This window comes from Orcinus orca, chromosome 16 (assembly GCF_937001465.1).
Source record: "Orcinus orca chromosome 16, mOrcOrc1.1, whole genome shotgun sequence".
Lineage (NCBI taxonomy): Eukaryota > Metazoa > Chordata > Mammalia > Artiodactyla > Delphinidae > Orcinus > Orcinus orca.
The window spans coordinates 68648144-68671636 of NC_064574.1; the positions used below are offsets into that span (position 1 = coordinate 68648144).

General features: G+C 48.3%; 2 protein-coding genes across 17 annotated transcripts in view; one reads left to right on the plus strand and one right to left on the minus strand.

The window, feature by feature from the left end:
* SLC5A11 (solute carrier family 5 member 11) overlaps positions 1-14792 on the plus strand; it is a 52445-nt gene extending 37653 nt beyond the window's left edge. For 2 of the 3 annotated variants that reach the window (XM_004268589.4, XM_049699036.1), the window contains 7 exons: positions 3279-3414; positions 9494-9601; positions 9942-10092; positions 11679-11847; positions 12245-12460; positions 13140-13308; positions 14485-14792. In XM_004268589.4, coding sequence (XP_004268637.1) covers positions 3279-3414; positions 9494-9601; positions 9942-10092; positions 11679-11847; positions 12245-12460; positions 13140-13308; positions 14485-14690 — 1155 coding nt within the window. In that variant the 3' untranslated portion in view covers positions 14691-14792. The remainder of the gene's footprint in view (positions 1-3278; positions 3415-9493; positions 9602-9941; positions 10093-11678; positions 11848-12244; positions 12461-13139; positions 13309-14484) is intronic. The other variant, XM_049699038.1, reaches the window with a different exon arrangement.
* A 7093-nt stretch (positions 14793-21885) lies between these two features.
* ARHGAP17 (Rho GTPase activating protein 17) overlaps positions 21886-23493 on the minus strand; it is an 89805-nt gene continuing 88197 nt past the window's right edge. For 6 of the 14 annotated variants that reach the window (XR_007472043.1, XR_007472041.1, XR_007472040.1 and 3 more), the window contains one exon: positions 22154-22292. Coding sequence is in view for 3 of the 14 variants with exons in the window: in XM_049699028.1 (XP_049554985.1) it covers positions 22162-22292 (131 nt within the window). In the remaining 11 variants the exon portion in view is untranslated. Of the gene's footprint in view, positions 23408-23493 lie in introns of all 14 variants that reach the window. The other 8 variants (XR_007472039.1, XR_007472037.1, XR_007472035.1 and 5 more) reach the window with 3 other exon arrangements.

Consider the following 23493-nt stretch of genomic DNA (forward strand, 5'->3'; position numbering starts at 1 on the left):
CCAGGATGGATGGAAGCCATTTCACTGCACACCTGTTTATACTTTCTCAGGTTTCAAACCCTGTGAATATATCATCTGTTGAAATGGCTTTTTCCATTACATTAATGATCAGAGATCTGTGTGCCATTTTGGAAGCCCTATTTCATATTCAGGGCTGATGAGACTTTAAATAAAATAATGATCATGGAGTCGGAGCACTGAATTGATGGAGGGGACACTGCAGAGAGTGAATCCAGGTCACCCCAAGGGTCAGAACTGAGTGAAGAGCTAGAAACCAAGAGCTAGAGATGGGTGTAATACTGCCCCTTTAAGAGAGAGCACCCCTCCTCTTCCTTAGCAAATCTCAGGCTGGAGAGACCCTGGGAGACAGCTCAGACTGAGGCTAACAGCCTGGGCTTTAACCTTAACAGACCTGGAATCAAGTTCAGGTGGCATAACCTTGGGACACCGTCTAAGATCTCTGAGCCTCTGTTTCCTCATTAGCGGTGTTACTAATAATTGTGAAAAAGGGGAGCATTAGGAATTTGCTCATAGTCTTTTGTTGCAGGCGCATTTAATAAACTGTTTAAAACATTTACATTTTTGCTTTTTTTTTTTTTTGCGGTACGTGGGCCTCTCACTGTTGTGGCCTCTCCCGTTGCGGAGCACAGGCTCCGGACGTGCAGGCTCAGCAGTCCATGGCTCACGGGCCCAGCCACCCCGCGGCATGTGGGATCCTCCCGGACCGGGGCACGAACCCACGTCCCCTGCATTGGCAGGCAGACTCTCAACCGCTGCGCCACCAGGGAAGCCCTTTGCTATGGTTTTATGCTACTGCTCTTGACATGGCTCAACAGCTTATATTTATTAATCCATACAAATATTTCCTCGAGATGCCTCACACCCTTACTAGCTGGGATTCCAGTGTGCAGCCCTTGAAGCCCACCTCCAACCCGCCTCGCATTGTTCGAGAGCCTGGGGACTTAATTAATCCGGGATGACTTGATCTTCTTCCAAAGGGCAGGCAGGGCCAGAGGGGCCAGAAACCCAAGCCCTCCTTGGACCCCATGACTTCTGGTTTTGCGGCTGCTGAGCTGAATTCTGTTGAGTCCAAAGACTGTGTTAGTCCCTTGGGCTGGTACTGCCCTACGTAGCTCATTTCAGAGCAGGAGAAAGACAAAGCAGCATTCACTGTGCACTGATTGGGGGCGTGTTCCTAATCTTCCTGGGCAGAGACGGAAGAGGTAAATCACAGTCGATAATCGTAATGACACAAACATTGATTGATGCTGGACCATCTACCAGTAACTGATATAAGCATTTCCTATATGTTAACTCATTGATTTTCATAACATTCCTATGAGTCATGCTCCATTACTTGGGTCCGGGGGTTGCCGTACAGGGCGACACCCTCTCCCCAGGGCTTGTGGGGTTTTGAGCAGCACAAGTCTCTTAAAACTTACTCAGCTGGAGGCTCCGCTTCATGGGAATAAAAGCCAGCATTCTTCTCAGTCACAGCTTTGGATCTCCTGTCGAAAGGGCTTGGTTTTCCAAAGCTCTGAATTCTTTCCTCTCTGCTTCCAGATGGACCGACAAGGACTGAAGCTTGCATGCCTCTTTTTGGCACCTTTATGAAGCAGTAAAAAGTATTCTATGGTTGCTGTATCGTTCCATGTAACTATCACATTGTTAAGTGTTCTAGAAAGCCCAGTAGGTGTGTGTTTGGAGTCCTGAGAAATGACAGGTAACAAACAGCTGACTTCCCAGCTCTGGATAGAGGGATCCTCACTGCTCCTTCACCTTTCCTCATATAAGCTGATGCCACGTTTTAGAGTCTTTCACTGACAACATCCAAACCAATAATAATAATCTGTGCAGGTGAGGGTACACTTGGTTGCAAGTCACAGAAAAAAAAAAATCAAATTTAAACCAGCTTAGGAAAAGGGTAGGGGATTTATTAGCTCATGGAATACGAACGGCAGGAAGCTGAACTAGCCTTCAGAAAGTGCTGGAACTTTTTCTGGTTTCTTTCTCCATTGTCTTTCTCTGTTAGCTGCTGACTTCATGGTCTCTCACTGCAGACCAACTGCAAAGAGACTGACAACTCTCCAAGTCCCAAATCCAAATACCCTGTGTAAGGGCTCTGATTGGCCAGGGGTGGGTCAGGTGCCTACCCCTGGATCAGGCAGATTCCGTACCCAAGATGACAGGGTAGCCTTGTGGAGAGGAAATGGGTTTCAAAAGAAGCAGCAGGACGCTCTAGGAAGCCTATGCCATTGATGAACATTGTTTTAAAAAATGGGAACAATTCCCGCTTTGTCCTGCTCACCACAGCACCATAATGGTAATGACATTTCACTCCTCTTGTCCACAGTTCACTGAACCAACTCATAAAAGCTCTAGTAACTCACCAAGGCCTCTGCAACTTCTCCAGATGCTTCAAGATCCAAAGCCTAAGGAAATAGTAGAGAAGGTTCTGAGTTCATGTAGATTCAATCTGAAGCCTGGAGCAGGATTTTGGGGGACCAGTCTTCTACTCAGAAGACACTCTAGAACATGTCACTCCCTTTGAGTGGATAAATCGTTTTAGTTACTTGATATTGGTATATATTGCAAAATCATCACCAAAATAAATCTAGTTAATATTCATCACCATACAGTTATTGATACAATTTTTTTTCTTGTGATGAGACTTTTTTTGTGTGTGATGAGAACTTTTAAGATCTATTCTCTTAGCAACTTAAAAATATGCAATCCAGTATTATTAACTATAGTCACCATGCTGTACACTACATCCCTAGGACTTATTTATTTTATAACTGAAATTTATACTTTCTGATCCCCTTCATCCATTTTGCCCACCTGCCACCCTTTGTCTCTGGCAACCACCAATCTGTTCTAAGTGGATAAATCTTAACAAGACCTACCTTATGCCACCCAACAGAGAGAAGGGGGTCAGGATAAGACCTAGGCACACCGTATGCAGTAACTACAAGTCCAGACATGCCAGTCCTGTTGGTAGCAATATCTCAGAGCCTCTCTTTCTCTTAACTCATCACTCCTAGCAAAGTATTTGCATTCCTCTTCTATCCTCCTTCCCGTTCTTGATTTCTCTGCCTTGGTATAGCTACCCCAACTGGACCACTGGATCACAGGGATTGAGAATAGGAGAGATGTTTCCTTAGAGAAGGCAGGCAAACCAAGCTCCTGGGTCTACTATGCCTACAAAGAAGCCATGCGCACCTAGTTGGCCTTAAGCGAAATCTGTCTCAACTTCCAACCACACCACTGTTTTCCAGGTGATAGTTCAGCGGACTCTGGCTGCCAAGAACCTGTCCCATGCCAAAGGAGGCTCTCTGATGGCCGCATACCTGAAGGTCCTGCCCCTTTTCATCATGGTGTTCCCTGGTATGGTCAGTCGTGTCCTCTTTCCAGGTAAGAAGACAGTTGGGAGGAGAGGTTGTCTGTGAGTCTCAGACCCTGTGAAGTGTTCTGAACGTCTTACTGACTGCCCCTCAAGAATGCAGCTGGAGTCCCTTCCTGGTGATTCAGCTGAGGTGTCTCCATCCCGGCAACTACTGACTCAGTGCTGTTTCCCAACATTGGTTCAATGAGGACGTCCTATTAATGTCTCAGGCCAAATCAAACGGAGACCTATCTGGGGACTCGCCTCAACTATATATTTTCTGAAACCACAAACTAGGCTAAAATCTCATGGTTCCAGATGTCAGCTCCCTGAAACCTCACGAGAGGGCTCCCCTCACACTGCAATGTTTGAACCCAGTGGTTTGGCAACTTCGGCCCAATAGAACTCTTTGGGGGTTCCTTTTCTTAACAAAATCAGGGATATCAAAACCTCTAGAGTATCTGTCTTAGCTTTTTCTTTTTTTTTAAACTTGGTAGAGGGATGAGGTTGGCAGCATGGGGATTAAACAGGACTAGGGGTGGGGGATGTTACTGGGAGTCGCTGTGATGTCAGGAGCTGGTGATCTGTGTGGAAGAACGCTCCTTTCTGCCTCATTAAGTTTAACCCTGTATTGACCCAAGCTGTTATTAACTCAAACGGGCAGAAATCTCCCTCCCCTATGCCTTATCTTACATGACGTTGCAGAGGTAAAGAAAGGGTTAGGATGAAATGGTTAGTCCAGAAGTTTTTTGTTTTTGTTTAAATTAATTAATTAATTTATTTATTTTGGGCTGTGTTGGGTCTTCGTTCCTATGCGAGGGCTTTCTCTAGTTGCTGCCAGTGGGGGCCACTCTTCATCGTGGTGCGCGGGCCTCTCACTATCGCGGCCTCTACTTGTTGCAGAGCACAGGCTCCAGACGCGCAGGCTCAGTAGTTGTGGCTCACGGGCCTAGTTGCTCCGCAGCATGTGGGATCCTCCCAGACCAGGGCTCAAACCCGTGTCCCCTGCATTAGCAGGCAGACTCTCAACCACTGCGCCACCAGGGAAGCCCCAGTCCAGAAGTTTTGTCAAAATAATTTAGAACTATGGATTAGGTGGAAGGACTTGGGGAAGAGAAAGGATGGGGAGCCGTCCGTGGTGCCAGATGCCGGGATTGCGCTTCTCCAGCCCTGATGGATGACGAACCATCGGTCCTCTTTCCAGGGAAGCGGCACAAGGCTTGAAAAATCCCAGATGAGGATAAGAACTGGGATCTTGGTTTTATGGTGACTTGATGGAAAATATACAGCTAAGGGGAAGGCGACATATGAACAAAGAAAGTGGCTTAAAGCAACCAACATTCATTGTGCTAAGGGCCAGTCCCCGTGTGAGGAGCTTTGCAGTAGAGTGGGGCGGTTATGAATCTGAACACTGATCTGAAATGCCTTGCCTGAACCTTGGCTCTGACACTTCCTGGCTCCTGTGACCTTGAATAAGTCACTTAATTTCTGTTAAGTGCTTCTGTTTCCTCACTTGTAAAATGGGGATAATATTTCCTAAGGCTTAAAACAGTTCCTGGCACGTGGTAAACACTATAGAAATGTTCACTTTTATTATTCTATACATGTTTTATCTCATTGATTCCTCAAAATGACCTTATGAGATAGGTACTATTGTTATTTTCATTTATAGATAAAGAAATCAGGGAATTCCCTGGCAGTCCAGTGGTTAGGACTCCACACTGGCACTGCTGAGGGCGTGGGTTCAATCTCTGGTCGGGGAACTAAGATCCAGCAATCTGTGTGGCCAAAAGAAAGGAAGAAATTAAAGCTCAGAGAAATTAATTGATTCACTCATTTATTCTTCTTCCATGGATTCAACAAATATTTTGAAAGCCAATTATCTGCCAGGCCTTTTTCTAGAAGGGCCTGGGGATGCATAAGGGAACAAGACATACAGTATCCCTGCTGTTGGGGGGGATTACGTTTTAGTGGTGAAGGAGACAAAAAATACGTAAGTGAGCTATTCATTGATTGTGCTAAGTGCTGTGAGGAAAATGCATAGGGAAACATCACAGGGAATGCTGGGCAGGGGCTCCTATGACAGGGTTTCCAGGGAAGGCCTCTGTGAAGAGGCAACAGGTTATTCATGTGGATGGTTTGAAAATATAAGTTAGAGCGGAGCCAACCAGATGAATGATGGATTGGATGAAGCTGTTAAGGAAAAAAGAGGACTCTAGATCACTCCTAGGTTAGGGGACTTGCTGGAAGTTACTTGGCTAGGGCTGGGTAAGCCAAGATTTAAATCCAGGGGCATTTGCCTCCAAAACCTGACTCTTAATCATGTTACTGTCTCTCTCAGGAAATCACATCAATACTTAGGACCAGTATCAGGATGATCAATAACAAGACCCTGACCCTCACTCTTAGCAGTCAGCCAGTCAATAACGGTTGTTAAGTGAAACATAATGCCACATTCCATGCCCCTAGGGAGTTTATAACGTAACAGATGAGTCTGGTACTCGTGAAAAAGTAAGAGAAAATTGATATCAAAACACTCTAGCATTTGGTACTAGCAATAGTGCAAAAGGAATTTAAGAGAGTGAGGTAGGGTGGAGATGGTGAGCTGGGTGCGGTGCATTTGAAGGTCTTGACTGGAGCTTCTCAAAGTGTGGTTCCCAGTCTAGCAGCATCAGGGCTGCCTTGGAACTTGTTAAAAATGCAAACTTTCAGGTCCCGCCCAAGACCTTTTGAATCCGAATCTCTGGGGGTGGTGCCCGGCAGAAGATTGAGAAGCCCTGGTCTAAAGGGCCAGGTGCCAGGCCAAGCCACTGTTCCTACCCATTTCCACCCTTCTCTCTATCTCAGCTCCATCAGCAACCTGCTGAATCTTCAAATGGGTCCAGCACTGCCTAAAATGATGCTCTGATCCTGAGCTCTCTTGAACGTGGAAAATATCCTCTTCCACTTAGTCCATCCAAGGAATAGCGCCCACTTATAAAGGAACTCTAGTGGAAACCAAGAAAGAAACAAAACAACCCTCAAAACAATGAAATACAAGAGTCTAGAAATGTTCCTGTTTACAAAGCCAATCATCTCTACCTGAGCTTTGGAATAAGCTAAGGTTTTGAATCCTATCCACGATACTAGCTTTATGATTTGGGGATGTTATTAGTCTCTATGGGCCTCAGTTTACTTGTCTCTGAAATAGGTATAATGGCAATATCTTCCCCATGGAGTTGTGAAGATTACATGAGAAGGTGTATGTACAGTGTTTATTTGCAGCATCCGAGTCGTACTGAACTTCCATGAATGTTGGCATTTGGAAGAAGGAGGTTTGGTGCTGTGTTTGGATTGGCCTCTGCTAGAGCCATCCTTTATGTCAAGCATCATAGGATCTGACAAGGGAATCCACTCCATATATGAAATGGTTGATTAATTCACCCAAGACAGATGAGCTGATATTAGAGAATGGTGGGTTAACAATCACAAGGCTGTTGGTTTCATTTATAACTTAGCTGAGCCAACTTGTTTCCCTGTGATGAACATTATTCTTTAGCCTGAACGAACAAACACAATCTTCTGCCCTAAACATGCTTTATAAACTTTGTGTCTGTCATGTGTTTCATGGTTGAAGGTTGCATTCCTAGAAGGTTAAACAAAAACTAGGTCATTAAATGAATGATTTCAGGGGGAGTCTTGCTCCTTCTTGGTGTCCCTTGAAGAGAGGAGCTTTTGGACAACAAGAGTCCAAACCCACAAGATTGGAACATAAGCAAGATCTTCGCCCCGCTTGGGAGGCTCCATACCATGTTCTGGCCACAGGAATATAACTATTTTCTAATCTTCTCCTAAACTTCTGCAGACAAGTCATAAACAAGCCAAGAGCTTTGACCTCTCAAAAGCATTTTTCTCAACGAGGTTGTTTCTTCTCAATACTTCCTGTCAAATATCATTTTTGGTCTGCGGTCTTAATTTTGTCTAAGACTGAATCAGAGTTTTGGAGGCACCTACTTTTATTCCATAGCAATTGTGAATTGTATTATGAATTGTGGCCACAGCACCCATTTCCTCTCCCATTGGTGGATGTAAGTGGAGGGAAGGGTCTCAGCTTTGACAAGACATAACAATGAGTGGAGAAACTTTACAAAGACCAGATAGTCCTTGGGCTTCCTAATGGATGAAGGGGCCTGGTGTGATTTCCATTTCTTAGGTATTATGCTATCTTAAAAAAGCAAATGAAGGATCAAGAATTCCCTGGCGGTCCAGTGGTTAAGACTCCACGCTTCCACTGCAGGGGTCCCAGGTTCGATCCCTGCTTGGGGAACTAAGATCCCACAAGCCACATGGTGTGGCCAAAAAAAAAAAAAAAACAGAATCAATAATATTAGGGGAGGGATAAATTAGGGATTTGAGGTTAACAGATACACGCTACTATATATAAAATAAACAACAAGGGCCTACTATAGAGCACAGGGAACTATATTCTTTTTATATATTCTTTTTATATATGAATCACTTTGTTGTACACCTGAAACATTGTAAACGTCTATACTATACAACTATACTTCAATAAAAAAATTTTTTTAATTAAAAAACCCCAACAATATTAGATTTTAAAGTTATGATGTACTTTAAATGTTTACATTTATTAAATTAACAGTTCTAACACATATAAAAATATAAAGACTAGACATACCACCTCATCTGGAGATACTGTCAAACATCTCTGAGGCCACTTGTGAATGTGAGGCCTCAGCTACAGGATCATCGTGACGTTGATACTGCATCAGAATGGGGGAGGAGATGGGTGTGGGCAGTGAAGGGCTCCAAGCCCACCCCTAAACTGAGGCTCGAGGTCGTTCCCACTTGCCATAGAAGGTGGGATGGAAGGCAGTGTTACTCATCAAAATGAGGAAGAAGGACAGAAGCCTTTGGACTGAGCAGAGGGAGGGTCTAGGAGTTATTTATGGGAATTATTCCTAGATGCAGCTGGCCAAAGAGACTTGAGGAATTATAAGTGGTCCAGCGGGGATAAGTGGTGTTGTGTTGGCATTGAGCTGGTGGTGAGGAGTGTGGCTCAGCTCAGATATGAGGAAGACAGAAAGTAACAAGAAAGCTATCATTCAAACACACGTGCCAGACCACTGAAACAACCTACACTCTCTTGGCCTTCCTTCTCTGAAAGATTGGATTGGATTGAGAGACCTGTTCTGTCTCCGACATGACCTTGCTGGGTGATTATAACCAGGTCCCTTCCCCTCTGTAAAGATTACACTAATAATGAGATAGCTAGTCTCTCCCCAAGAAAAATGTATCGAGCATCTACTCTGCGTCACGCACTCGTATAATTTTTCAATCTCTTCTTCTGTCTTCCAAGCAGGAGGTCTATGCTTCTAAGCTTGGCATGTGTTCATCATGACAGAGATGAAGAACTAGAGGTGCCAGGAAGTCCGGATGGATTTACACTAGAAAATCAAAATGCTGTTCAGGAGAGAAAAGAATTGATACAGAAATGGAGAGAGAGGAGGAGAGAGAAATTCAGAGCCTGGTTGGGTTCTTATGAGTCTAAAATGAGGAACAGCTGTTGAACTATGTATACTGTTGAGAAGGAGATGGGGAAAAGAGGAACTTTTAAAATATTTGCCATGGGTCAAGTGAGGGCATTGTCCTTTGCACTTACAATGAACTTAGGTAAAGATGTAAATTGCTCGTGTCCTTTTGTGGGGCTTAGGGAGCCTGATGTAGGGCACTGTGCTGAGACTGGCCGTGAGGTGTCTCGGCTTTTTTTGGGTTACAATAGTACAGCTGAAAAGTATTTAGCACTTCCTGTGTCCCAGACTCTGTGCTGAGTGTGTAATGTATATCATTTCATTTAATCCTCACTATAATCTTAGGAAGTAGAGTTCTGTTACTGTCCCAGTTTTGCAGATACGGCAACTGAGGTCCAGAATGGTTAAGTAACAAGGCCATGGATTATTAAGTCTAGGCTCCTTTTTATTTCACTGGACTGTACGCTTATTTACAGTAGCCCTGTCTCCTGGTGCTGGCCTGCGCCAGGCCGTGTCTGGGCCGGGCCTGGGCCTCTGAGGGTCCGTCTGCTTAGCTCTGGGCTTGTTTCCTCCATAGACCAAGTGGCCTGTGCAGACCCAGAAATCTGCCAGAAGGTCTGTAGCAACCCCGCCGGCTGCTCTGACATCGCGTATCCCAAACTAGTGCTGGAACTCCTGCCTACAGGTAATGGTCCCTTCACCCCTCAGTTGAGTGCCCCCGGGGCACCCAGAAAGGAGGACATTGGCTTGGGCTCTAATCTGAGGAGGGGGGCAAGATGGGAGGGCTGTGGGAAAGAATGGGCTCTGGGCTGAGGAACTAAGCCCCCAAATAAAGCTCCAGCCCTGGCTACGCAGGGGGCTCTGCCCCACCCATGCCTCTGAGTCCCTCCTGTTGGCTCCCACCCCTGAGTTCCGCCTCCTCCGAGTTGAACCTCTTGGGACCAGCCAGCTATGGGCCTGGGAAATGGGGTCAGCGGTGAAGGCAGAAAAAGCCTGAGGCCCAAAGACCTCCCTTCTGCCCCCAGGGCTCCGCGGGCTCATGATGGCTGTGATGGTGGCAGCGCTCATGTCCTCCCTCACCTCCATCTTTAACAGTGCCAGCACCATCTTCACCATGGACCTCTGGAATCATCTCCGGCCTCGGGCATCTGAGAAGGAGCTCATGATTGTTGGCAGGTAAAGTCTTACTGGGCTGGCGCCAGGCAGGGGTGTGAAAAGTCCAGATAACCCAGGGAGGAGAAAGCTGAGCCACCCGGAGGGAAAGTCCAGCCTTCGACTTCTCCAGGCTGTCTCAGCCTCCTCTGATGGCAAAGGTGAAGCACATCAGGGCTCCGTGGATGAGTAAGGCGTTCATTCATTCAAGAGCTATTCAGTGAGCACCTACTATGTGCCAGGTGCCGGGCATAGAGCAGTGAAAAGAAAAGACTCAGTTTTGCCTTTGTGGAGCTAGGAGAAGAAAAGGATAAGTAAACAGGTAGTTATAACCACAGTGAATGTTATGATGGAGGAGCCAGGACACCTAGGGAGTCAGAGGAAAAGTCTTCAACTTGGACTGGGACCTGAGGGGTGAATAGGAGTTAGCCAGGTAAAAGGGAGAAGGGTGTTCTGGGGGTTGGGGGCAAGGTTTCTCTAACAAGTCTTGTGCAAAGTCCTGATATCTAATGGGGGGGATGAAAATGACCGAAGTGAGTGGCATGTACATTTTATGTAAAATATATGCTAATAAGCATCTTGGGACTCTGCCCCTCAAGAAGGTGTACCTAAGGGCTGTCTCAGCCTTGGGTTAGGGAGAGGTATGACATCAAAAGCATAATCCATTAAAAAAAAAGAAAAAGAAATTAGACTTCATCAAAACCCAAAACATTTTTTCTTCAAAAGACACCATTAAGAAGAGGAGACGACAAGCCACAGATCGGGAGAAAATATTTGCAAGCCATATATCTGACAAAGGACTTGTCATCTAGAATAATCTAAAAAGCAAGATTGTAGTCTAGAAAGTTCCTGCAGGATACCACTACACACCCACTAGAGTGGCTATAATCAAAAAGGCAGACAGGAAGGCAGAGAAGTTGGAACTCTTGTGCATTGCATGTGGGGATGTAAAATGGTTCAACTGTTCAAAAGCAGTTTGATATTTTCTTAAAAAGCTAAGTATAAACTTACCATGTGACCCAGCAATTGCATCCCTAGAAATAAAACCATCTGGCTGTACAAAGACTTGTATACAAATGTTCATAGCAGCCTTTTTTACAATAGCCAAAAAGTAGAAACAATCCAAATGTCCACTGATGGGTGAAGGATAAACAATGGTATACAATGGCGTATCCACTCAATGGAATATTTTTCAACAATAAAAAGGAATGAAATGTTGATACATGATATGTGATGAACCTCATGCTAAGACATGCTAAGTGAAAGAAGCCAACTGCAAAAGACCACATATTGTATGATACCATTTACTTGAAACGTCCAGAAAAGGCAAACCTGTAGAGACAGAAGTAGATAAGTGCTTATTTAGGGTGGGAACAGGAATAAGTTGTAAATGGGCATGGGGGGACTTTTCGGAGTGATGGAAGTTCTAAAACTTGATTGTGGTGTTGGTTGCACCACTATAAATTTACTAAAAGTTACTGCATTGCACACTTATAATGGGTGAATCTTATGGCATATAAATTCTACCTCCGAAAAGCTATAAAAAAGAGAGAGAAGCGTTCAGGGGAGATAAAACACTAATGGGGGGGTCTCTCTCCATCCGGCACCAGGGTGTTTGTGTTGCTGCTGGTATTGGTCTCCATCCTCTGGATCCCTGTGGTCCAGGCCAGCCAGGGCGGCCAACTCTTCATCTACATCCAGTCCATCAGCTCCTACCTGCAGCCTCCCGTGGCTGTGGTCTTCATCATGGGATGTTTCTGGAAGCGGACCAACGAAAAGGTAGCCCTGGATCAGCCCTTCAGCCCATCGGATGGGAGAGAAGGGGACTGGAGAGGGACATGAGGATATCAGGTGTCATTAGGGAGGATGAGTTCTGTGCGGGAAGATACAGGGAGGGTGTTAGCTGGCTTTTGAAGAAAAGCAACGAGGGTTCTATTTTGATGCATTTTGTCCTTAAACAGGGAAGCTGAATTAACAGGGAATTATATGTCATTGATTAATTCTATGTAAAAGATAAACAGATAAGTATCACCAGCCCTTTTCGAATTACTGACCCCTGCTGTGACCGTCGCTAGAAAGCCACGCTCTCGAGGGGGTTTGCCGAGGTTTCCGGAGGCCTGTGCCGGACGCCCCACAGCCCTGCCCGGGTCTAAGACGGCCTTGCTCCGATTCACAGGGCGCCTTCTTCGGTCTCATCTTGGGCCTTCTCCTAGGCTTGGTTCGTCTGGTCCTGGACTTCATTTACGTGCAGCCTCGGTGTGACCAGCCAGATGAGCGGCCAGCTGTGGTAAAGGATGTCCACTACCTCTACTTCTCCATGATTCTGTCCTCCGTCACCCTGATCACTGTGTCCGTCGTAAGCTGGTTCACAGAGCCGCCCTCCAAGGAGATGGTACTTCTGGGTTTGACACTGTATCCGTTGAGACCCTTCACTGCTAGTGACAGAAAACCCAATTGACTTCAGTGAAGAGGACTGATTGTTCAAAAAGCTGAAAAGTCCAGGGCTGGGTCTTGGGAAGAACTTGATTTCAGGATACTGAAAATACCATCAGAATTCATCTCTCACCTCTCCTTCTGTTCTCAGGCCCCTGTGGGCCCAGCAACTTTTAGGGATACATCCTCTCTTATTCTCATTAAGCAAAAGCATAAGCGTTTTTGTCCCAGCATTTCCAGTGAAGTTCCTGATGCCCGTTGATGGAGTCAGCTCAAGACACATGATCACCCATGAACCAACTTGCTCCCCGTGGCCAGAGACATGGTTGAGCTCCATGCTGATCACAGGGTTCCCCCCACACCCACGGGCTAGGGTTAAGCTCTGGGGACTAGAATGAGGAAGGGTGAGATCCCCACTGGAGAATTAGGGCTGTTCAAGAAAGATGGGGGACTGAGTGGGGGAAATGTCCATTGATTCTAAAGAGCGCTGGGAGCTGAAGCTTTCTGGAGGGTGGAGTGAGAGGGCAAGACTGGGAGAGACTCGGGTGTGAAGGCTGAGCTTGGGGTTGGAAGGCGGTGGGAGAAAGGGATGAAAGTCACCGCTCCACCCCATCTCACAGTTCATCTCTGCTCCATAGGTCAGTCGCTTGACCTGGTTTACTCGCCATGACCCCATGGTTCAGAAGGAACAGGTGTCGCCAGCAACTCCCCCGCCTCTTACCCTCTCTCAGAACAGGACACCAGAGGCCAGAAGAACCAACGTCCAGTTCGAGATTGTCCAAGAAAACATGCCCCCAAACCACAGCTGTGAGTTGCTTTGCTCTTCAGTTACAGTAGGAACCTCAAGAAGCATCATATAATTAAGGGGACATTTTTTTACCAAATCACAAGCCAGAAAATGGGCACACTTGGAATTTTAGCATCGCCTGACTCCCAGGGTCTGGTCCTCCCTCACTCTGGCCACTGGAAGGGTTAGTAACTTTCAACAGATGCCTCAGGTGGAAAATTAGAGCCAGTGTTTGTTGAGTGCCTACTAAAACATGGTTCATTTGATCCTCCCAAAACCCCATGTGGTAGGCTGGGGTACTGCTGGCATTCTCTAAATGACTGGTTTTAAAACTGGCAGCTTGCAGGCATATTTTGCTTTAGCTCACCTACTCTTTTAATAAAATGTGAGTTAACATTTAAAAATTGTGAGATTTCACATGAAATTCCAGATTTCCATCTTCTCTTGAAAAACTGGAATATCTGGCAACATGGAGCCCATATGTCTGCATGGCAAAAGTTGTCTGGAGCTGCAAAGCAGCTGTTCCTTAGACCTGGAATACACAGTTAGCCAGGGTCCCTACTGTCTCCATGACGCAAGGCTGTGGTTGTCATTAATCATCATACATGGCTTTAAAAAAAATAATAATTGTGGATATGAACCCATGTCATCCTCCCGTGGGAAACTCAAGGATAGATCCAGAAGGCCATGTGTTTCAAGAAAGATGAGAGAATCTTTCTTGGTAGAGGTGACATGTTTAATAAGAAAATCAGTTCCCCTGACTCCCACACGTCACCCACCTGGCTCCACCCGCAGCTGATTTTGCAGACCCAGCTCTGAATGGGGAAAGAGAGTTCCCTGCAAGAGTGCACATCTCTCTTCAGCCTCCTGGCAGGCGATGCAATACAGGGAGGAAGTCAGATAGAAAAGGTCCTAAACCCACCTCTGCCTCTGCTAACCAGCTGTGTGCTTTGCTCAAGTTAGGCTGAGTCTCTATCTTTTCATCTGAAATTCTGCACCTGAAGATGGTGAAAAGTCTCAAAATACCAATCTGCTAGAACTAAAGAGTCTTCCAGAATCAAAGTCTTAATGAATACCTTCCAGAAAAGGAACATAAAGTATTTATCACAGTGTGTGGGACACACCCGGTCTCTCTTCTCTCTTGCCTGGGAGACACAGCCCATCCTTCTGACCCTTATTTGCTGGGTTCTTTTTAGGTGACATGACCAAAAAGCAGTCCAAAGTGGTGAAAGCCATCTTGTGGCTCTGTGGGGTGGAGAACAAGGGCAAGGAGGAGATGCCGAGCAGAACAGACCCTGTCATAGTTTCCCTGGATGAAAACCCCTTGGTGAAAACCCTTCTGGACGTCAACCTCATCATCTGCGTCAGCTGTGCCATCTTTCTCTGGGGCTACTTTGCTTAACATGGGGGTGAACCCAGGGGTCCAAGCTCTCAGTTTGCTATCAATGCCCCAATTTTTTAATGAAGGAAAAAAATAATAAAGCCTTGTTTGTTTACCACCAGGCTTCAAAGGTGTTTATGGGCCACTTTCAACATGACATTTAGTTAGTCCTATTCTTCTTAAAGGGGCTTCCCTGGTGGCGCAGTGGTTGAGAGTCCGCCTGCCGATGCAGGGGACGCGGGTTCGTGCCCTGGTCCGGGAAGATCCCACGTGCCGCGGAGCGGCTGGGCCCGTGAGCCATGGCCGCTGGGCCTGTGCGTCCGGAGCCTGTCCTCCGCAACGGGAGAGGCCACAGCAGTGAGAGGCCCGCGTACCCCAAAAAAAAAAAAAAGGAATGAAGGCTAGAAGCTGGAAAAAGAGAGAGGCATAAAGCCTTCTTTGTCTCAAAAGGCCAGTTATTCACTCTTCCTGTCCATCATGTAACATCAATAGCCAACTTCAAAGGGTTGGACAAGCGAAGAGATGCCCAGCCCCCCGGTAGCCACACCCCCTGGGCTGACTGTTAGCGCTTGAACTCTCTCCAGCTCACCTTCCAAGCACAGGGAATGGGACCTGCATGCTATCTCCCGCCTTTCACTGTTGCTGGCTTTGGGTGAAGGAATAGTTGGTGCCCAAAGGCTTTCTCATTGTGAAACTTGCCCCTCACTATGATGTCTGGGAAATAGACCTGAGTTGGTGCCCTGGAATCTTGTGCCATAAAAGAATCAGGGAATTGTGTGCACGTCCCAAGCTCTGCCTTAGCCTGGGTTTCTTTGCTTGATTCTCCACAACGATGCTTCCCTAAAACAAGTGGCCAGGATGGGCAACTCCACAATAAATCGTTACTGCACGAGGGGTAATAGGGCTTTTGACCTGAAGAACAGCCACCCCTGTTCTGTGGAGAGTCAGGCATCCTAATGACTCTCTTCTGGGCCCCAGTGGGGTCTGATGGGATGACCTGTAGGGGCCGTGTGTGCCACACGCACAGCTAAGAGCAGGGGCGGGACAGCCAACAGAGTCAATTAGCCCTGAGACCAACTGGGGCGGCCCAGCGCCATGAGATAGTACCCTAGTCCTGGGGTTAACGGGGCTGGGGGCGGGATGGGTTAGAACCACTCACTGGCTTAGCAACCGGAGAATGAGTAGTTTCTCAAGGAAGCCCAGGTTCCAAGGAGCACGGACAGGAAGCCCTGGGGCTGAGGGGTCACTGGCTCATGCAGTCACTCATGACATCTTGAGTTCCTACTCGATGCCTTCAACACCTGGACCAGCCTTGTCCAAAGGTAAAGGCGTTAGCTCGACACCTATCCTAGTCAGAGGCCTGGCTTTTCCACGTGGGTCCAGATGACAGCTGTGGCTTGGACAAAGGCCCCTTGGCCCCCCCAGGAAAGGGCCCCTACGGAGAGCTGTTTGCTAATGTGGCTGCTATCCAGACCCTGTCACTGGCTCCGCAAGAGGCTGAGCTTCTGTCTGGGGCAAGTGGGCTCAAGGGGAGGCTGAGTGACCCTCTCAAGGGCCAAAGGAGGGGAGTGGGAGGCCCAGAAGGCTTCCCCAAATTGCCCCTCAGCCAGGCCTGCCCCCCAGCCCCCTGCCACGCCGAGACCTCTGCTGCCACAGGTTGTGGTCAGAAGTGCGTTTTGGTGGGAGTTGTCACTGCGGTAGCTTAGGCCACTGCCACCTCTCCCCTGGATCGCTGCCACCAGTGTCCCGACTGGCCTTCCTGCCTCTAATCTTGCACATTCTCCAGCTCCCGGCAGAGAGAGCAAGTCTGATCAAGCCACTCCTCTACTTGCTGCCAGGATCAGGTCCACACACTGGATGGGAATTTCCAGACCCCTGACAGCCAGGCCTCTTCTCAGCTTCGACTCTGACTGCTCTCCCTTCACAGTCTAGGGTCAGACCACACTCATGCTGTCCCACCTGTGGGCCTAACACAGTGGCTGACACCCAGTGGGCCCCATAAATATCCAGTAAGTAGGTCTTTGCTTCTGCTCTTCCCTCCGCCTAAACGATCCCCCCTTCCTCTCCTGGCTACCTCTTATTCTAGTCACTGCTTAAACATCACTTCTAGGAAGACTTCCTCGGTCATCCCACACCCACTACAACATGCATCTTCAAAGCAGGTATCACACTTTATTATTGATTGCTTAAGCATCTTCCCAACTAGAGAGAAAGTTCCACGAGGGCAGAAGGCATGGCTTACACTGATGCCTAGCACAGCCTGGTGAATGGATGACCTCCAGAACACAGATGTCTGGCTCCTTGTCTCATATCCTCCAGCCACACCCCCTCCCTGGCCTGGCTGCCCACCCCTGCCCGGGAACACCCACTGTTCCTGCATCAAGTCAGTCCTTGAGGTCTGAGCTCGTGGAGGTGACTGAATGGCTGACCCATCACCCATCCTCTGCCCTTTGGAAACTGTGCAACTTCCAAACCCTCCTTGACCACAGACGATGGTCTCTAGGGCTGCCCATAGGACCCGCTCTCGTCTTTGGGAAAGGCCCACATCAGTCACCACGTCACGCGGGCTCTGTCTCCCTAACCTTGTGCTCGTGGGACCGCTGCCTCTGCCTTATCGGGGCCCCACTGGCTCCTCTCTCGGGGGTGTCCTGTTGCTACCTTGCCCCCGCTTCAGTCCATTTTCTGCATCGCAGCCACGGGGACCTAAAGTACAAATCCAACAGTCACTCCACTCCTGTGTCTGCAGCTCCCCTTGATGACTCCAAACATGAGTTATAAGGATCTTCACACTCCAGTTCCTGCTTCCCTCACCAGCCTCACTCCTTGCCCGTTGCCCCCTTCCCCCTCTAATTCCATGCTGTCGCTCACCTCACGAGCCATTCCTAGCATCTGGAGGGCCCACCCCCCCCTCCTTTCTCCACCAAGATGGGCCTTCCTCCCACGTACTTCCACGGCTCCCCCACTCCGCAGTCTCTGTTTCCTGGGTATTTGTTTGCAAGCTTCCTGGGGACCGAGGCCACAGTTGTATGCTTCAGGTTGGCTCCCCAGGGTCTAGGCCAGTATCCCCCGGAGGAGACACAGAATTATTTAGAAGCCGTGGCTTCAATTCTAAGCATCCTTGTATGAAAGCAAGAATGCTGTTTCTACCATGAAATGATGTGAAAAAAATTTTGGTCATCAAATAGCATTTATTGATGTGTATGAAAACTGAATTCAAATACAAATATAGAGGGTAGAAACAGAACCCTGGTGAGTTGTTTTGGTTCTTCCAAAAATATATTTGGTTCAAGTATACCCTGACGTGTCATTTGTAATGACATTTTGATGTGTGTGGCAGACAGACCCCAAGGTGACCCTCAGTGACCCCCACCTCCTGCCGTTCATGCCCTTGTATAGTCCCCTCCCCTCGAGTGTGGACAGAACCTGCAACTGACTTCTAACCAATACAATACGGCAGAGGTGATGAGATGTCATCTGTAATTGTATTACAGCATGCAGACTCTGTCTTGCTAGCAAACTCACTCTAGGGGCTGTCCTTGCTGGCTTGCCGAAGTAGCAGCCTCCCCAGGGAAGCCCACGTGACCAGGGACTGCAGGCAGCCTCTAGGAGCCGAGGGCAACCCCTCAATGATGGCAAGAAGTCCTGGGCCTCAGAACTTGTGGCCCTACAAGCATAAGCACATGACTTCTGACAACATCCTGAGGGAGCTTAGGAGTGGGTCCTTCCCCAGTTGGACCTCCAGACGGGACCCCAGCCCTGGCTGACCCTTGACTGCAGCCTTGTGAGACCCAAGGACAGGACCCAGCTAAGCTGTGCCTGGACTCCTGACCCACAGAAACTATGAGATAATAAATGTGTTTGTGTTGGTTTTTTTTTTTTTGGCTGCAACACATGGCTTGTGGAATCTTAGTTCCCCGACCAGGGATTGAACCCGGGTCCTGGCAGTGAGAGCACCGAGTCCTAACCACTGGGCCACCAGGGAATTTCCATGACCACTTTTTGCCTTTTGGTTGCATTGGAGCCAGTGGCTTCACTATGCCAGCAGATCTGTCTTTATCCTCAGCTCCATCACTACGATATTAGAAAAGTGGAAGCCATTGGTCTAGAAATATCTGTCAATGGGTGCTGCCCAGTCTGGCGCAAGACCTCTAGACTATGAGGCACAGAGCCCACTTGAGACCCTGGAGTAAAGAGATGGTAGAGTGGCATCTGTGAGAAGAGGGTGAAGGCTCCGGAATATGGTTACACACCACCAGGCTCACGGCACAGGTGGCAGAATGGTGGCAACAGACCACAGGTAGAGAACCTAGAAAGAGGGTTTGTCTTAAGACTTTCAAGTAAGAGCACTTACGGGACTCACTGGGCTCAGGACAGCACTGGGAGCTGGAGCCCCAAGAGTGGGACAAGGGTCCCCAAGGGAACCAAGGCCATCAAGGAGGTACAGGGATTCAGTCATTCCAATTGCATCTGAAGGCTTGGGAATCCACAGGTAATCCAGCACAATCACAGCAGCCAGGGGGATGCCCCGACCCCCTGCAGTCTCCGAAATGCTGGATCAAGATCAGGCTAGGTGGGTGTTGCTTGCAAGGGGTGTGTGGTGGGAGGCACATGTCCCCGACCCTGGTGTAGCTGTGGGTTGGAGAGCAGGAACAGAAGGCCTGAGTACACAGGACTGAAGTTTCTAGGAGAAACTGTTCTCTGGAGAAGAGAAGGAAGCAATCTGAAGGGGCAGATACCAGCAGCATCTTCCTGGAGGCCAGCACCTTCCTGGATGGTCAGGGATGGCCACATGAGTTTGGATTACAGACTTCTCGGGAAATCCCTGGTGGTCCAGGGGTTAGGACTCCACTTTCACTGGGGGGGGGGGGGGGGGCGGGTTCTAACCCTGGTCGGGGAACTAAGATCCTGCAAGCTGCGAGGCAAAAATAAATACATAAGTAAATTTAAAGAATTAGATTACAGAGCTGTCTACCTCTCTCCCGTGTGTAGTGCCAGGGCGAGGTGACAGCGACGTGGCGCCTCCCCTGGCAGGGCTGATCACATCTCTGCAGCACCTTGGAGGTGCTTCCGCCATGGTGCAATTACAACTGAGCCGCCACGTCCCACACTATGACTCGCCCATCCAAGAAGATGGAGAGCAGCCACTGACACATGTACAGGGGCAAGGAGGTTTCCTTTTTCTTTAGATCGGAGCTGTTGAGGCAGGGAGATTGCTACAAACAATAGGAGAGTGAAAATGGAACACTGTTCTTAAAATAATGAGGGTAGGGTTTGCTGTATTTCAGAATCATTTTGTTCATCACGGCCCTTCCATGTCCCCAGGCACCAATGCCGTCTCCTCGGCAAGCACTGCGTCCCAGCTCCCTCCTGAGTATGAGCTCAGGCATCCTGGAGATAGCATCTCCAAGGTCTGCAGAGATGCCTGACTGTGGAAGCTGGGCTCCTTGAAGAAGGGGTCAACGCTTATGAGCAACATACATCGAGACCTTTGCTTTCTCTATAAGGTTTGTTCTAAAGCTAAGGGCAGTGGGGAGGGGGAGCAGAGAAAAAGAACAGGGATGGGGACTTCCCTGGTGGCGCAGTGGTTAAGAATCCACCTGCCAATGCAGGGGACATGGGTTTGAGCCCTGGTCCGGGAAGATCCCACATGCCGCGGAGCAACTAAGCCCGTGCTCCACAACTACTGAGCCTGTGCTCTAGGGCCCGAGAGCCACAACTACTGAGCCCACGCACCACAACTACTGAAGCCCGTACACCTAGAGCCCATGCTCCGCAACAAGAGAAACCACCACAATGAGAAGCCCGCGCACTGCAACGAAGAGTAGCCCCCGCTCCCCGCAACTAGAGAAAGCCCACGTGCTGCAACGAAGACCCAACACAGCCAAAAATAAATAAATAAATAAATTTATATATATATATAAAAAAAGAGCAGGGATGGCGTATGAGGAAGGAAAGAGTGAGCCTTCGGCAAACACAAATTTAAGATACCGGGGAAAATAGGTCTACAGGTACATATTTTCAATGTAATTAATAAGTGCAGGGAGCACTTTGGGGCACAGGAAACTGTGAGTTAAGAGGAAAAAGCGATTGCCCTTTTCAAGTTAAACTTAAGTCAATTCATAGGGGAAGGAGGTCCAGGGGCTTCTGAGCAAGGGCTGGGTCACGGATGCACCTGGCGAGCAGTTCTATCAGTGGAGCCGCCCAGGGCAGCCAACATGGCAGCATGTGTTCCAAAAGATGACGCCAAATCTGGGCCACGGGGAGGGCTATCGTCACAACAGCCATCCAGCCCGTCGGCCTTGCTTTGCTCCAATTCCCCACCCACTCTTCCCAAGTATTTCAATCCTGGGACGGAAGTGCCTTCCAGTCACTGGAAAAGGATGTTCCCCTGGAACGTAATGGCTCTGCCTCCTGCCCTAGGCCTGTGGGGCTGAGTACTGCGAGCTGGCCTCCAAGGGTCTAAGTGTCTCTAGACAAGACAAGTGTCTGCGGACCAGAAAGGGTGTCAGGACTGGTGAGAGCAAAGGAAGAGCCCAGCCCATGGAACATTCGCTAAGAGACAGCCAGTCTGGGCAGTCTCTGGGTCACCTGGTGGCTGGTCTCACTGCTGTGACCTTGCTCGCCACTCTTTCAAACTTCTACATTCACAGCTAGACCCCCAGACGTCCCATCCCCAATTCTATGTAGTTAAGTGACAACATGCGCACACACAATCCACAGCTTTGCCTCTAAGAATGATGAAGTTTTCATATAAACCACAGGATATATTTAATTCAAATTAAACATGAAACTAGAATAATGTTCGCTCCTTATCAAGTAGCAATTACATTGTTTAAAAAAAAAGAGAACAGTACATTTCCGTCTACGTTCTGGCAATCCAACGAGGCCAAGGCAATCCAGTTTGCTGAGGTGACGGATCCAGCAGTCACCACCAAAGCTTGTGGTTCTGAGGCAGTTGGGTAGACACAGACCATACTTCATACAAAATGATTCTGCAGCACGTCCGAAGAAGAGGAACCTCCCTTGTGATATATAAGAACGAAAGCCCAAGTAGCAGGAAGCAGGTGACTTGCGTAATGGATGTACTTTATTAAATAGATCGTTAACGCGTTGCTTTTTATTCATTCCAAATTGCTGATGGCGCTGCCTGCATTAATAGCGGTGACAAATGCTTCCTACACATGCCTCGGCAATGATACTCTTTCCACTGTAGGTATTTCTATTTTCTTTCTTTAAAAAAAAATTTTTTTTTTTTTGGCATGATTCTTTCCCATGTAAAGAAAGCCAACTTCTTCAAGACACAGGTCATTCAGCTTTAAGTGTCAGCCTCGGCTCTCTCCTCAGGCTGTGAGAAGGCCATGTCCTGCATGATGAGGCCTTCTTTCTCCCTCCACTGAAAGCTTCTCGCTGTTTGGTCTGCAAAGATGAACGTCTGCCTGCTCCTGCTCCACTCGCCAGGGTGGAAGGGGTCAAGGGCAGGGGGTGGCTTTCTTCACAGGGCGGTACTTTCTGTATCATTGTCCATATCCAACAGAATGCGGCCGGGCAGATCTTTGCTGGCTGAGTCTGAATGCGTTTCAGGAAAGATGCTGCGAAGCGGTTCTGAAACCCTAGAATTGGCGTCTGGACAAAAACACGAGGAGACATGGTATCAATGCGTGGTAACACCCCAGAGGCCACCCGAGGAGAGGAGAAGCTGGAAAGTTTGAGAGTCAGCCCATGCACGCACACTCCCTTACTAGAGGCACCATCAGCCCTGAGAAGTTGAGTCAAGCCTTTGATACCCCAGGGGCAGCCAGCCACGTGGCACAGCCCCACCTCCTGGCTCTGGTGGTCCTTTCTGTGAGCGCACGGCAGTCCTCAGAGATGCAACCCTGGAAGGGTTTGCTTGCTGACTGAGGAGAGGAAACCTTATTCCTACCAATGTCTCTAACACATTAACTGAAACCTCCTGACAGCATCTGGGCTGCAGGAATAGCTGAGCGTCACTGGGAAAAGTTCCCTCCTCCGAGGTTGGTGCGTGTCCTCCTGTTACTAATGCTATGCCCTCAACCTCGGCACTAGTGACACTTGGGGCCAGATCCCTCTGGGCTGTGGGGCTGTCTTGTGCACTGTAGGATGTTTGGCAGCATCCCTGCCCTCAACCCACTAGATGCCGATGGCACAAGCTCTCTTTCCCACAGTGTGACGACAAAAGGTGTCTCCAGACACTGCCAAATGTCCCTGGGGTGGGAGGGGGGAACAAGCACTGGAGTGTAGCACCAAATCTCCTACAAATATTAGTTTTCTCATCTATTTCTAATATCGGGCTGGCCAAAAAGTTCGTTCCGGTTCTGTAACATGGAAAAACCCAAACGAACTTTTTGGTCAACCCAATACTTATATAACTCCAATTCCTTTTTCACGTCTTATTATGTTGGCTGGAACTCCTTCGGCAAGACAGTAAATACACGGTCCTCAAGCCATCATCCCTCGCTCCCATGCTCACAAGACACCTTAACCAATCACAGCCCTCTTCCTAGTGAGACGGTGAGCCTCAGATTCCCTCACTGATAAACAAATACTTACTGAGCACCTCCCACATTCTACCGGTGAGGACACAACAGTGAACAAGCCAGACACAGATTTAATGAAGCCTACAGCCAAGTGGGGGAGACAGGCCCTTCTGTCTTGAAGAATTTGTTTCTCTGGTAGATGTGAGTTCTAGCAAATGATGAGCCTTGTTAGGGATTTTAGGGCTGGTGGAAGAGAGAAGGGAGACGTTCAGATTTGTGGTAGTTTCACTGTGCCAGGTTAGGGCTAGTCATGTAGGGAGCACGGAGGG